Source organism: Hyperoodon ampullatus (assembly GCF_949752795.1).
Source record: "Hyperoodon ampullatus genome assembly, chromosome: 11".
Classification (NCBI taxonomy): Eukaryota; Metazoa; Chordata; class Mammalia; order Artiodactyla; family Ziphiidae; genus Hyperoodon; species Hyperoodon ampullatus.
In genome coordinates, this window is record NC_136924.1 from 45,269,948 (window position 1) to 45,284,384 (window position 14,437).

Here is a 14,437-nt window from a genome sequence, read left to right on the forward strand (position 1 = left end):
CGTCCCGGGCTGTCAGAAATGCGGTGGGAAGCCCTTTGCCCCAGCGGCTGTCTCACCTCTGGCAGCCTGCTCTTGGAGCCCGCAAAGAGTGGAGGGGGCCAGGGGTTTTACTCCTCGTGGGCCGCTCAGTCTAGGGCCCCCCTCCCCCAGCAGGGCACTGGCTCTGAGTCTGAGGACGAGGCCAGAGTAACCACGGGACCCTACCCTCCTTTCTTCCTCTGGCCCTAAGGCTACCCACCGAGTCCCAGGCCACGCCCTCCCGGAGTCCTCCTGGCCGCTGGCCCCCGCCCCTCCGCCCACCCCCACCTCGCCTAGTGCCCCTCACCTGGCCTTGACCCCCTCTCCCTCCGCAGGCTCTTCAGCAGCCTCGGTGAGCTGAGCTCCATCTCAGCGCAGCGCAGCCCTGGGGGCCCGGGCGGCGGGGCCTCCTACCCGGTGCGGCCCGGCGGCCGCTACCCAGTGGCACGGCGCGCCCCGAGCCCAGTGAAGCCCGCGTCGCTGGAGCGGGTGGAGGGGCTGGGGGCGGGCGCGGGGGGCGTGGGGCGGCCCTTCGGCCTCACGCCCCCCACCATCCTCAAGTCGTCCAGCCTCTCCATCCCGCACGAGCCGAAGGAGGTGCGCTTTGTGGTGCGCAGTGTGAGCGCGCGCAGCCGCTCGCCCTCGCCTTCGCCGCTGCCCTCGCCAGCGCCTGGCCCCGGCCCCGGGGCCCCCAGCCCGCGCCGGCCCTTCCAGCAAAAGCCCCTGCAACTCTGGAGCAAGTTCGACGTGGGCGACTGGCTGGAGAGCATCCACTTGGGCGAGCACCGCGACCGCTTCGAGGACCACGAGATCGAGGGCGCGCACCTGCCGGCGCTCACCAAGGACGACTTCGTGGAGCTGGGCGTCACGCGCGTGGGCCACCGCATGAACATCGAGCGCGCGCTCAGGCAGCTGGACGGCAGCTGACGCCCCCCACCCCCCAACCCACGCCCCGGCCGCGCCCTGCCGGCAGGGCCCCCCACCTCCGCCCCCGGGCCGCGGGCTCGGCCCGCCCCCCTAACCCCGACCCAAACGGCGCCCGGGCCAGGAATGTTGCATGAATCGTCCTGTTTGCTGTTGCTCGGAGACTTGCCCTGTACATTGCTTAGTGCCCTCCCAGGCCGTCGAGCCCCACCCAGCACACGGTCAGGAAGGGCGCGGGCCGTGGGGCGGGGGGGCTGGAGCGGGAGGGGTTGGGGACGGGGGTGCTCCGGCCTGACCATCTCCCGCTCAGCTCCTGGTGGCTACTTTCGCAGAGGGGGGAACCTAGTCCAGCATGCAAGGTCAAGACACACCTTGGTGACTCGGGGGGAGGGGGGAGACATTGGGGTTCTCGGTTGGGGGCCAAGGAGCCCCCCTGTTTTGCATATTTTAATCCACTCTATATTTGGAACGAGAAAAGGAACAAATATCTCTGTCCTCAATAGCTTCCCTTCCCCTCCCCTCCAGCCCCCCACTGGTACCGCTGCGGCTGCCCAGTCTTCCATCTCTGGCCCCTCAACTGCCACTGCCACCCCACATGGGGCGGGGGACGCTCCAGCTGGTCTGGGGCTGGCCAGGGTCCTAGTAACCCGCCCTGGGGCCCCGGCTGGGCCCCCTCCCCTCGCTGAGCTATAGTGTGCCCCACCGACCCTTCAGGTGCTGCGTGGAGGAGGGGCGGCAGGCAGCGAGTCCTGCTGGGCACTAGCAAGGTCAGATGGCCTGGGAGACCGTGGCCCTGGAGCGGGGGTGGGTGGTGGGTGGGAGGGCAGGACCCTGGCACCCGCCCCCAGCTATCTCTCTCACAGGGTCCCTCCCCAGTAGGGGCCTAGCCTCCTTCCCACGCTGCTGGGCGACTACAGCAAAGAAGCCTCCCTGCCTCAGACCTGAAGTCTCCAGTTCCGCCCTGCGTGTGTGCGCACATGTGCGAGTGTGTGAATCTCGGGGTGTGACTGAGTGCATCGGAGCCCCGCGTGTGCCTGACTGGAGAGCGGTCCCTAGGGGCCACTCTGGACTAGTGTAGGGGCTTCGGAAGCGTGCACAGGGTGCGTGCATGGGTGTGTGCCTGTGAAAGCACCCCGTCTCCACTTCCAAAGAAAGTCAGAGGTCGTCTTGCACACTGGGACCTGCTGTTTGCCCAGCCTGTCCCTCCAGAGCCTCGCCGAGCCTGAGTGGGCCTTCTTGGTGAAGGCTTGCTGCTTGGGAGAGGCCCCCACGGGCCCCTGGAGGCAGTGCTCTCCCCCATCGGGCTTCATAGGGGCAGCCCTAGAGCCAGGCCACTGCGAGCCCTGGGGAGAGGCAAAGGCCCCGGCGGGCACCCCAGCCCCCCTTACTGTGACTACTCACACTCAGCAATGACCTGTGGGGCGGGGGGCCCGGGACGTTTTTAAACCTAGGCTGTGGAGTCTGGACTAAGCTCCATCCACGTCACTCACAAGTTTCTGTTTATATTTCTAGCTTTTTTTAATAAAAATTAAAAAACCCAGAAAACAGAAGTTTTCACAGCCCAGGGACCTGGCACGCCGGTCTGTGCCCACCCGCCCCGCCCCCGGCCCGCCGGCCCCATTCCCTGGGCAGATTCACACCCAGTAACCCTTTCACCAACAGACCAGGTCACACACACAGCAGCAGTCACTGTAACAGACTGCCACATACACACTCGTCTCACACTCACCTGTGGGTTTTTGGTTCCGTTCAATTTGGGTTTTTAACTTTACAGGGTCAGTTCTGCTTCACCCCTCCTTTTGTATGGAGTTCCAGCTGGGGGATTTCACCCCCTGCTCCAGTCCTGAGGCCTCCTGACCCTGACGTTGTGATACACCCCACAGAGATCTATGTTTCTTATATTATTATTATTATTGATAATAATTATTATAATATTATTATGTAATAAATTTATAAGAAATGAAACCATCTCTCTGTTGCCTGCTTGAGAGGAGATATTGGGAGCACAATCTCTGCTGTCCCTTGGGTAGCTCACACAAACCTCCCTGGCCTCGAGTAAGCATTCAGCCACACGCAGTGACCACACAGATCCCTGTCTCTGACCCAGGCTCTCTGCTGAGCTCCACGCCCACGTGCCTGGCTTCTTTGTGCCTCTCTCTCCAAGTCCTGCTGGACCTGAGCCCATGCTTCCTGAGCTGGAAGCTTCGCTCTCTGCTCACCAGCTCAGTGAATGACGCCTCCTGAGCTATAAGTCCGGTTGTCCTCCGTGGCCTCTGTCTGCTTTTCCCCCCGGTATCCAGTTGTCCCTAAATTCTGCTGCTCCTGTCTTTGAACCCTCTTCTGTCTGTCCCTGCTCTCCAGCCCCCAAAGCTTCTGCCCATGTTCAGGCCTTCTCCCCTCTGAGCCAGCTGCCACCAGCCATTGATGGGGCAAGTGCCATGTGGCACCTGGTGGGGGCTGGTGGCTCACAGGAAGGGCAGAGGCACCTCAAAGAGTGAAAGGAGGAGGAACAGTGAGGTGAGAGGGCAAAGGAGACCCAGAGGGAGCCGTGAAAGGGTGGCGACTGTGGGGCCCGGGTCTGAGAGAGGGCCAGAAGCTGCAGAGGTGGGATATCAGACCGGCTGGGCCCCAGTCACCCGGCGGGGTTTTAAGAGGGGCAGTGGGTGCAGAGCCTGGCCACGCTGGGTCAAGGTGGAGTGTGAATGTGACATATGACAAGTGTAGACCTCGATTCAGGATGAGGCCTGGGCGACGCCTCCGGGAAAGCGTGAGGATCCCAGGAAGAGTAAGAACGGTGGATGGAGTGAAGCCTTGTGGGCAGAAGAGGGGTGGACTCAGGTGTCTTTACCCAGAGGGGGTGGGAAGGCAGAGAAGCTCTGAGGAGCAGGTGAAGGTCTGGACGGCCTGCAAGGGAAGGTGAAGGCCCCAGTGAGGCTGCGACGGCGACTACTTGGCAGTGGGACCTTGAGAGAGGCTCACTGTCTGTCTAGAAAGCCCCCCAATTTCAAATTTTCAACACTTTTCAAATTTTTGGCTTCGTTTTCAAGTTAGAAACAGTGGTCATCCTACAGAAGAGGCCAAGAAGGGAGTCGAGGAGTAGTGGGGGCCTGGGAGGGTCCGAGTGTGCGGGGCAGAGGTGGGGCCCTGACTTGCTCGGGGCCTGAGCACTGTGGCAGCTGGGGCGCTGGGCTCCTCTGAGCTGCGCATGGAACCCTGGGCCTCCCTGGAACTGGGCCCGGAACTTGGGGCAAGTCCAGCTTTTCAGTGGAGGAGAGGAAGAGCAAGGCAGTGGGAGCCCCCTTCCCTGGAAATGGCGTTGCCGTCCCGGCCCCGGGGGGCCTGGGGAGACCGATATCCCCACAGGTCGGAAGCCACCCCAGTGCCTCAGAAAATGAGTCAGAACCTTCCAGATCTATACCAGAGAAGCCTGCAGGGGCAGGTGGAGAGATGGCAGAGGGACACGGGGCTGAGTGAGCTGAAGCCTCCAAACGCCTGTGGCCACTTTCTCACTCAGGGCTACGAACTCCCTGCCCTGCTTTTGCCTCGTCATGACCTCAGAATGTTCCAGCTTTATCCTCTCAGGGGCCCCAAGCAACTCACCAGTGCTCGCTCTGGAACCCGGAGCAGAGGCTGTGGCTCCAACCCTCCCTTGCCACCAGCCGCCCCCAAGGTCCTGTGGGCACTAAGGCTGGCTGCATGATGAGGTTTCTGCTCTGCCGGGGGCCATGCTGGAGAGGAACAGAGGATGGGTGGGAGTGAGCAGGATGGGAGAAGTGAGGCAGGGGCAGGTGGGAGCCGGCAGAGGTTAAGGGTCCGTGTGAGGAAGATGGCGTGGGAGTTGGATTGCTCAGAGTACACAGGAGCAGGGAGGAGGGCCGGGGTCAGCTAGCGGGCCATGTCGGGGTGGGGAGGGAGGGGGCCTAGAGACTGGGGAGAAGGAACCTCGGGTGGAGGGGTACGGGGAGCCCCACCTTGGCCTGAGCCAAGCCCCCAGTAGCCATTGAGACCCCATCCTCTGGCCCCAGAATCCTAACTGTCCTGTACCTTCCCACCTCCCTCCTTTGCTCTTGGGAACAGCGTGGAGAAGGCAAACGAAGTCACTCTTCCATTAGGTTTAATGACAAAATTAAGCCTGCTGGTCCATGTGCCTATCGCCCAACCCATGACTGTGGCTGGGAGCAGGTACTCTAACCCCTCCAAGAATCAGGAGTGGGCGCTACTCGGAAGAGTCAAACAATAATCGTCTCCTAGAGTCTAGACATTGGGTCTTCAATCTTTGTTACTGCATAACCCCTAAATGTTTTGAGAAACTGGGTACCACTTTTCATCTTGAAGTTTATATGTTACATTTTCATCTTATATTTTGAAAAACTTGCAAAAGTTATGATTTCCAGAAAATTGTACATATTAACGTTTAAAATAAATGGTTACATCATTCTGTTAAATGATTCTCATGGATCTAAATACCGTACCAATTTTATGCCCATCAAAATCCTGTAAAGACACCTGAATAACCTTTTCTTTAACAAACAAACCTTTAATATCACTTATAGAGTTCCTATTGCCATTTCTTGAACTATATTTCCAAAGCCTTTTTTGGTTACTTTATCAGGCACAGTCTGACACTGAGTTAAAATAAGCAAGGCCTCAGGTTGGTGAAATAGGACCTCGAAACCTTCAGATAGAGGAGGTGAGACCACCTGAGATGAGAGAGAGAGAGAGAGAGAGAGAGAGACACCTTGGACACTTACGTAAGGCAGAAGAGTCCTCCTGAAAGTCAAGTAGAAGAAACAAGTCCTGTGACACTCAGGTATGGGAAGTAAGAGATCCTAACAGATAAAGTATCTAAGAGCCCTGAAACGGACGGAGGGGAGATGAATCCTCCTTACACTCAGGGAGCGGAGAGGGAGACCTCCCGACATGCAGTAGCAGAGAGAAAAATCTCGTGACACTCCAATAGTTGATATCTTTGAGACCCGATTGCATTTATATAAGGGAAATCAAACCTCCTGCTTGGCAGGAAGGGAAATAATGAATCTCAAACTCAAGTAAGGAAGTTAGATCATCCTGCTCGTCACTGGGGTGATAAGGCCTTGTCATCCCCTAGTAAATAGAGATGACATATTCTGGCTTTGTAATAGGAGAGAACAAGACCTTCTGACCTGCAGGGAGAGTATATTTGGGGCCAGTCATGTGGAGAAAATAACTTCCTGACAATGAGGTGTGTGAGAGGATGTCTCTGGACATTGGAGAGGAAGTGAGATGCCCTGACAATTAGGTAGAATAGATGGAAATGCCTGATACCCAGGGACAATGAAGCCTCGTGACACTCAAATAAGGAAGATGAGACATGCTTGTACTAAAGTAAGGGAGAGGAGACCCCTCGGTCACTTAGAGAGAAGAGGCAGGACCTCCAGACACAGAGCAGAAGAGATGAGGCCTGTCAGGTAGAGACGAGACCTCCCGACACTCAGGGCCTGTAAGACCTCCTCGCACTCAAATGGGAGATAGAGATTTCATGACCCTCTGGTAGGGGAGATGAGACCTCCAGACACCCAGGAAGGGGAGAGAAAGACTTCAGACAGTCAGGGGGTTGGGAGGAGAGCTTTGGACACTTATGTAGAGGAGAGGAGACCTTGTGGTGCTCAGGTAGAGAAGATGTAAGCTCACGACATTCCAGAAGGGAGACGACGGTCTCCTCAAGCAGGGGCTGGGAGACTTCCTGGCAGTCAAGTGGCGATGCGAGAATCCCTGACACTCCAGTGTGGCAGTTGAAGTCTCAGAGTACTCATTCATACAGGTGAGATGCAACCTCTTGACACTCAGATAGAGAATGTGAGACCTTTTGGTTCTCAGGCAGAGAAGATGGGACAAAGCGACACTCAGGTGGTGGAGTTGAGGCCTTTGGCCCTGAGATGGAAGAAAAGAGACATCGTCACAGTCAGGGAGAGGAGACGGCAGCCCCCTGATACTCAGCTAAGATATATGCGGCCTGCTGGATGTTCAGTTGAGGGGGATGTGACCTCCTGAAGTTTACATGAAATGAGAAGGTAGGACATTTAGTCAGAGAAGATGCTCGGGTAAAGGAATCGAGATCGTCTGACAATCTGAAAACTCTTCATACCTGGAAAGAGGACATGAGGTGTCCTGACACTCGGGTAGGAGAGGTGGGACCTTGTGACACTCATATAGGTGGGGTGCAACTCCTTGACATTCAGATAGGCCAGTTGAGACCATATACTCAGGTACAGGAGCTAAGACTGCTCCTCCGGTAGGTAGAGATGCGACCTCCCCACACTCTTACAGGGGAGGTAAAACTTTTTTTTTTTTTTTTTTTTTTTTAAATCACTACCGGTTTTTATTTTTATTTATTTATTTTTTAAATTTAGTTTTATTTTATTTTATTTTAATTTATTTTATTTATTTTTTGCGGTACGCGGGCCTCTCACTATTGTGGCCTCTCCCACTGCGGAGCACACGCTCCGGACATGCAGCCTCAGTGGCCATGGCTCACGGGCCCAGACGCTCCACGGCATGTGGGATCTTCCCAGACCGGGGCACGAACCCGTGTCCCCTGCCTTGGCAGGCAGACTCTCAACCACTGCACCACCAGGGAAGCCCGAGGTAAAACTTTTTAATATCCAGGTAGGTGAGGTGAGCATTCTCCTACTCTGGGAGGTGAGATGCTGTCTTCTGACAATCAGAAGAAACATTACTTCATGACATTCAGGTAACTGTGCTGAGAATTCCTGACACTCAGGTATAGGAGACAACACCCTGCTGCACATGGCCCCAGGGAGGAGACCTGGAGACACTCAGGTAGAAGATACCGACCGAGACCCTGTGGAGAGAAAGGTGGGCTTTGTAGTCTTAAGGTGGGTACGTTCAAAATGGTCTTCAGAAAGCGTGCTGATAGCACACACTTGGAAGAGGGAAAGACAATTTCCCCCCGCAGTGTTAAGGGTCTGTCAACCTGTGGAGCCTGCCTCGAACCGCTGACATATTGCACCATCTTGTCGCAGAGTGGCTGAGCTGCCCCTCAGTCAGTGAGTTGGAATGGGACTGTGGCTACAGCTTGCATGAGGGTCAGACCCTGAACCTGCACAAAGCTGGAACCTCAGATGGTGTGGGACCTTGGAAGATAACTGGGACTGAAGATCCTGGCCCTGGGACAGAGGGAGGGCGCTGCATGTGAACCCGCGTCACCCTGGGGTGGGGGAAACCTGTGCAGGAAGTTGGGAAGTCACTTCAGCGTGAACCGGTTGAGCTAAAGGGCTCCTCCTGCCTGGCCCAACTGCTTGGAGGGTGGGGGTGGTGGGAGGTCACTCTGCTGATTGGTCAGAAGGCCATGGAGCTTTGTGAGGTCACTGGGCTTCCAGGCCAGGCTGGGGCAGGAGTTTGGTAGAGATGCTGCCAACTGCCGTTATGCTGGTCTTGGCAGTGTCTGTGGTCGCTAGAGATAACACCATGTGTGAGTAAGTGTCAGAGACACCTGGGGTGGGGAGGGTGTCTTCTGAGTAACAGACCCCACCCAGACTCCCTCTGTCCAGGGCTCTGGAGGAAGCCAAGCTGGGGCCTCAGCAGTCCCCCGGGTCTCACAGCGCCTGTTACCCATATCCCCAACCCAGACCAGCCCTGCTCCCAGCATCCTCAGCCCAGATCCCCCAGGGCCCCAGACGTCCATGGTTTCCGCCAGAGATTGACTCCTCGGGCCCTGCAGCACACAGGCCTGTGCTCCCTCCCCGTCCAGCGACTGACTTCACTGTCTCTTGAATGGGAGTCTTGATTCTTAGGAGCTCCTGTCCTCCCGCAGATACTGGAACCACCCCCCCCCCACGCAGCCACTGAGGGTGATCCCAAAGGCCCCAGGGTATCGTCAGGTGGTACCTCTGGGACCTCCACTCCACGTGTAGAATCCCAAGCCCCTAAGGTACCCCGCAGTGCCAATGACTGCCAAACTCCCACCAGAGACACAGAGCCCTGACCTTCCCCCTCTGGGCCGCTCCCGCCTCAGTGTGCCCCCTCCCCTGGGGGTCACTTTATCTACCTGCGGCTGCTCTCCTCCTACCACTGTCCAACCCAGCCCTGCAGCCCAGGACCCGCTGGCTCTTCCCGGAGTCTCCCACACAAGATTACCCCCCTCCGCTCCCACCTTTAGCCTCCCCCTCTGATCAGGGATCTCCCATACTTCTAGGGCCCTCACAGTCTGTCCTAGCTACCCATGGCCCCCTCTATCCCCACCTTGTGACCACACTCACAAGACCCAAGAAATGCCACCCCTGGAATATTTCCTGGAGCCCGTGGCTTCCTGTCCCATCACAGCCGCCACAGCACCGCTGCTCAGCCGTCCCCCTGGATCCCACACCCGCGAGTGGCCCCTGCTTTCCCAGGACCCCACGGCTCTTCCCCACCATGACTGGCCCCATGCCCCCTCCCCCAGTTGTGGAAGCACGAGGACAGGCTGGCCTATTCTTGATTCGAACTGTGCCCATGGTCTCTCCTCAGTGGCCCCTGCGGGTTACGGTTCAGGCAGAACCAGCAAGGGGGCATGCGTATCATCGGCGGGCAGGCCGCAGCGCACGGGGCCTGGCCCTGGATGGTCAGCCTCCAGATCTTCACGTACCACAACAACCGGCGGTATCATGCGTGCGGGGGCACCTTGCTGAACGCCCACTGGCTGCTCACTGCTGCTCACTGCTTCCAGAGCAAAAAGTATGTGCGGGGACACGCAGAGGGGGTCTTCAGAAAGGCTCTTCTCAGAACTGGGCGTTCTCCAAGGGCCTGTGTGCCGGGGAAACCTGAGGCTTTGGGCCCAGTGTGGTTGAGCCGCACCTGCTGGGGATGGGGTGCTCCAAGGGTCACGGTCACCAGCCAGTCCACAGCGAGGGTGACCTGGCTTACCTCTGTGCCCACAGCAAAGTTACCGACTGGAGGCTGATTTTCGGAGCAAACGAAGTCGTGTGGGGAAGCAATAAGCCAGTGAAGCCGCCTCTGCAGGAGAGATATGCTGAGAAAATCATCATTCACGAGAAATACTCCCCGGGATCAGAGGCAAACGACATCGCTCTCATGAAGATCACCCCTCCTGTTCCCTGTGGGCACTTCATTGGACCAGGCTGCCTGCCCCAGTTTCGGGCAGGCCCACCCAGAATTCCCCAGACATGCTGGGTGGCTGGCTGGGGATTGTTAAAAGACAACGGTGAGTACCTGCAGGGAGAAGTGCTGCTCATCCCCTTGGTGGTCCTTGAGGTGAAGGGGAAATATGTGGACACCTGCCCTAGCCCCACCCAGTCCCCAGCGCGGTGCTGTGAGTGGGTCCTGTCACTGTCCCCCTTCACAGCCAGAGCAACAGAGTAGAGTTCCCTGTCCAGGGCCCCTCACCGGCGGCTGGTGTGCCCCCCCCCGGGGAGAGGCAGATGGCACGCGCAAGGAGAACCTTGGCGTCTTTAGCATGGGGTCGAGGCTGTGCCTGGAGCCCCGGGGTGAGTTCTGGAAGTGGGGGACGCGCCCCGAAGCAGCACTTGGAGAAGGGTTTTAGACCGAGTTTCCCTCTCTGTGCCTCAGTTTCCCCATCTGTATATGGAAGGGCCAGGTCAAGTGGTCTCCAAGCTCTGCGACTCCCGAGCCCGGCCCTTCTGTCCTAGTGCCACCTCTGCTCCCCATGCTTCCCGGCAGCCCCTCCTGCCCAGCCGTAACTGCGCGTGTCCTCTGGAGACTGGGAGAGGGGCCGGTGGTGGGTGTGGCTTTCTGCGGGTCAGCAACAGGCAGCAAGGTTCTGCTAGCGGGGCAGGACGGAGTAGGACAGGCCTCTGCTCGTGAGCTGCCCGTTCAGCTTTCCGTAGGTGGGTGCGTGAGTCTTCACTCAGTCACATTAGGGATGTGAAGATATGATTGAAATTAACTTAGCTTTCAATCTCTTTTGTTCGTTGATAATGGAAAATCTGGGATTCCTAATTCAAGGCAGTTCAATTATTTGGGGTTTAAAACTCAGTATTTTTTTCTTTTTTTGGTAACAAAAATCAGTAATTTTGGATTCTTCCCTTAACTCGTCTTCTCCTCTCTCAAAGTTTGATCTTAGTTTCTGATAGGATTGCCACCTATGCTGTCCCTCAGGGAAGGGCATCTCCTCCCAGCCGCCTTTGCTTTCACTGGCCTTTGCTGACTCACAACCTTTCCCCCCTGGCCTGGGGTGTCAATCCCTGTCCGGCTGTTGGTGTCCGTGGCTCTGCCATGATCTCTAGAGCAAGTACACACTTTCTTCTTGTCTCACCCCCTGGCCTGCCCTGCTCTGCCCACCCGTCCGACGGGGGCTCTTTTGGGGGTTCTTGCAGTCCCTGGGAGGCTGATCTCAGGATTTCCATCCGGTGACTCGCGCCCCCCCGCCGCCCGCCAACCCCACCTCTGCTGTCCTTTTGCTCAGGAGAACTGTGGGCTCCCACCTATACCCTGGACGTCACGCAAGACCTATTTTGTTCTAGAATCACCTTAAATTTAATGAGATTTCTATCTTTTTTTTTTGCAAGCACATCCCCCACCTTTAAGGACAAGTCTTAAAGAAACCCCCAGCCTCCTGTGATATTCCTTCTGACCTTTCTTTTCCTTGACCTACCTGTTCCTTGAACTCAGATGCTTTGGGGCTGGAAGAGTGCTTTTGGGAATCGGCCTCTTTTTCCATTGAATTTTTAGCTCCTGCAGGCTTTTTTGGCATTTGATGTTTAAAGCCAAGGTGCTGGGACTGAGAAAACTCTTCTGTGTTTCAGGACACCTGGCTGTTAACAATGAATCTCATGGCTTTCAAGACTGTGGGCTCTGCCATAGATTTAAAAGGTCACCTTAATGGCCAACAAGCCAGGCTTGCCATTGTTATTTCCGTGTTACCCCTACCCAAAGGGCAGTGCATGTACAAAACCCTCATTGCTGCTTGGATGGGAAGGAAAGGTGGGGCTAAGGAGATTGGAAGCATAACCAAAGCCACGCAAACGTGCATTCAGCAGCCATCTACTGAATGCTTCCTGTGCCTGCCCCACCCACAGCGCTCCATGGGGCTCCTGCCTTCCATCTCGGGCTTCAGAGCCATGCTCCGGGTCTGCCCCTCCGACAGGTCTGATCCGGCAACTCCCCATCTGTACTGCAGATGACATTCAAGCCCACTGGGCTGTGGCTGGGCTGTGGGTGCTGCTGTGGCAGGGCCAGTGGAACCCTCCTGTCTGTGGGACCACGTGATGCAGAGGGGACGGTCGCGTCGGCTCTTGGGCTCCAAGCCAGATGCAATGGAGCTGGCTGCTCCATGACCCCTGGTCATGGCCGAGCATCTGAGGCAATAAAGGAAGTTCTGACGTGGCCTCAGGGATCATTTCAACCACCCGTGCCCCTGACAGGTCTGCCTGTGTGTGGAGGCCCTGCCGTAGCTCTGCTCTGTCTACATCTCTAAACAGATACGAGGCGCATGGGGAGGGACTCATGAGACCAGGTCCAGCGGGTCCTGTGCACAACGGGGGGAGGACGAAAAGCAGGGGGTGACCTAGAGCCAGAGCGAAAGGTGTGGCCTGGACTTGAGTACAGAGAGGAAAACCTGGGTGTGAATCCAAGCCACACCAGGTCCCTGCTGTGACCTTGGCAATTGGTGCTCCAACCTCCTGATGGGAGAAAAGGGGAATAACCGTTCCTAACTCATGAGGCGGGCATGAGGAGTGAATGGACGAAGCCTGTGTGATTCACAGTGAGCGCTCAGCGCACCCCAGTATAATTGTTAACATGCCTTCTGTAAGCCATCGCCTACCATTAATGTCCACGACTCTCCAGCTGTATCCATCCATCCTCCACCTGCCGTCTGCCCACTGGGCACCTCCTTCCTCTCTTCCTCTCTCCTCCACCTCCATCTCCCATCTCTCCTCTGCTCTTCCAGCCATGTGTTTTCTTCCCTTCTGGAGTGGGTAAGGAGAGGCCTGGGGCATTGACTTGCATGGATCTTAGGTTTAAACAGAGCATTTCAGAACGATGGGGTTTTAGTGGAGGGAGGAAGGCAGGGCTTTCCCAGAACATGTCTTCTGTGATCACTGACCACTGAGTCGCCTGGCTGTAGTCCCCAGGACATCACCTATACTGCAGGAGGCATGTGTGGACATCATCGACCTCGACTTATGCAACTCGACCAGGTGGTACAATGGGCGCATTCGTTCAACCAATGTGTGCGCAGGGTATCCTGAAGGCAAGATTGACACCTGCCAGGTAACTTTCCTTTGGGTGCCCAGGCCCTTGCGGACACCTCTTTTTTGGATCCCTGAGCAAATTTCCCTGGTCCCGTCTTCCAGCATCTGCAATCACAATGAGCTTGGGAGGTGACACCCACCAGCTGCCCCTACAAGGAATCAATCACCATTTGTAGAACTTTATCCCACCCTAACGCAGAGATCATATCGTCCAAACACAGCTCCAAAGAGGATGCTTACCTCTCTTCACCAGAATGCAGAACAGTCAAATCCACTTGAACACACATGCTCACATACGCACGTAAAACCACATGCACAGGCACATGGGTTTGTCACCTTGCCCCCTCACTGCGAGGAAACCCAGGACAATCCACACCCTTCTCACATCCCAGAGAAGCTGTTGGTGCACCTCAACTTTACCACAATCTCCTGTGTTTATGGCAGCAGGGAAACATACGACTGCAAAATTGCCTCCCAGAGTCTATGACCCTTCTGGGCAGGGAAAGTGGCTCTGGCAGAGAGTGACTTCTGTGTCCTTCTGGGCAGGGGGACAGCGGTGGGCCTCTCGTGTGCAGAGACAGCGTGGAAAACAGCTACGTGGTCGTGGGAATCACCAGCTGGGGGGTAGGCTGTGCCCGAGCTAAGCGCCCCGGAGTCTACACGTCTACCTGGTCCTATCTGAACTGGATTGCTTCCAAGATTGGTTCTAACGCTTTGCACATGATTCAGTTGCCCACCCCTCCCCCTCCTTCTACTCCAGCACCCCCAGCTAAATCCGCCTCCACTCAGCCTTCTATTTGGCCACCTTGGTACTTCCAACCCCCTCCTCGACCACCTCCCTCCCAGAGCCCCACTGCAGTGGCCCGACCCCAACCCGCAGCTCCACCGCCCCCCACTCCCCCACCGCCCCGCCCTCCTCCTCCCCCACTGCCACCTTCCACTAAACCTCCCCAAGCACTTTCTTTTGCCAAGCGACTACAGCAGCTCATAGAGGCCTTGAAGGGGAAGACCTTTTTTGACAGAAAGGGCACTTATGAAATGGAGACCACAGACATCCCAGAGCAGCCTGCCTCCTTCTGATCTGACCCCCTTCTCAACGGACCCAGTGAACCCCTCACTCCTGAGGAAAAAAAGTCGAAATAAATGATTATAAATACAAATATAAATATAAATATATGTACATAAAGAGATGCTTTCTGGACTTCTTCCTATCTGCCCTCCCTAACTCAATCCCTCATCTCATCTACCTTGCCGCCTCTGCTCACCGCCCGACAAGTTGGAATTGC

At 56.6% G+C, this 14,437-nt stretch overlaps 2 protein-coding genes across 2 annotated transcripts in view; both read left to right on the top strand.

The window, feature by feature from the left end:
- SHANK3 (SH3 and multiple ankyrin repeat domains 3) overlaps positions 1–945 on the top strand; it is a gene marked incomplete at both ends in the record, with an annotated part of 48,675 nt that extends 47,730 nt beyond the window's left edge. The window contains one exon of the mRNA XM_079714325.1: positions 354–945. Within this exon, the coding sequence (XP_079570451.1) occupies positions 354–945 (592 nt within the window). The remainder of the gene's footprint in view (positions 1–353) is intronic.
- Positions 946–8,349: 7,404 nt separating this feature from the next.
- ACR (acrosin) lies at positions 8,350–14,231 on the top strand (the record flags this gene model as incomplete). Its single annotated transcript, XM_079714923.1, has 5 exons — positions 8,350–8,417; positions 9,448–9,654; positions 9,858–10,141; positions 13,025–13,170; positions 13,698–14,231. 5 exons carry the CDS (start codon positions 8,350–8,352, stop codon positions 14,229–14,231), a joined length of 1,239 nt encoding a protein of 412 aa, XP_079571049.1.
- Positions 14,232–14,437: the final 206 nt, after the last annotated feature.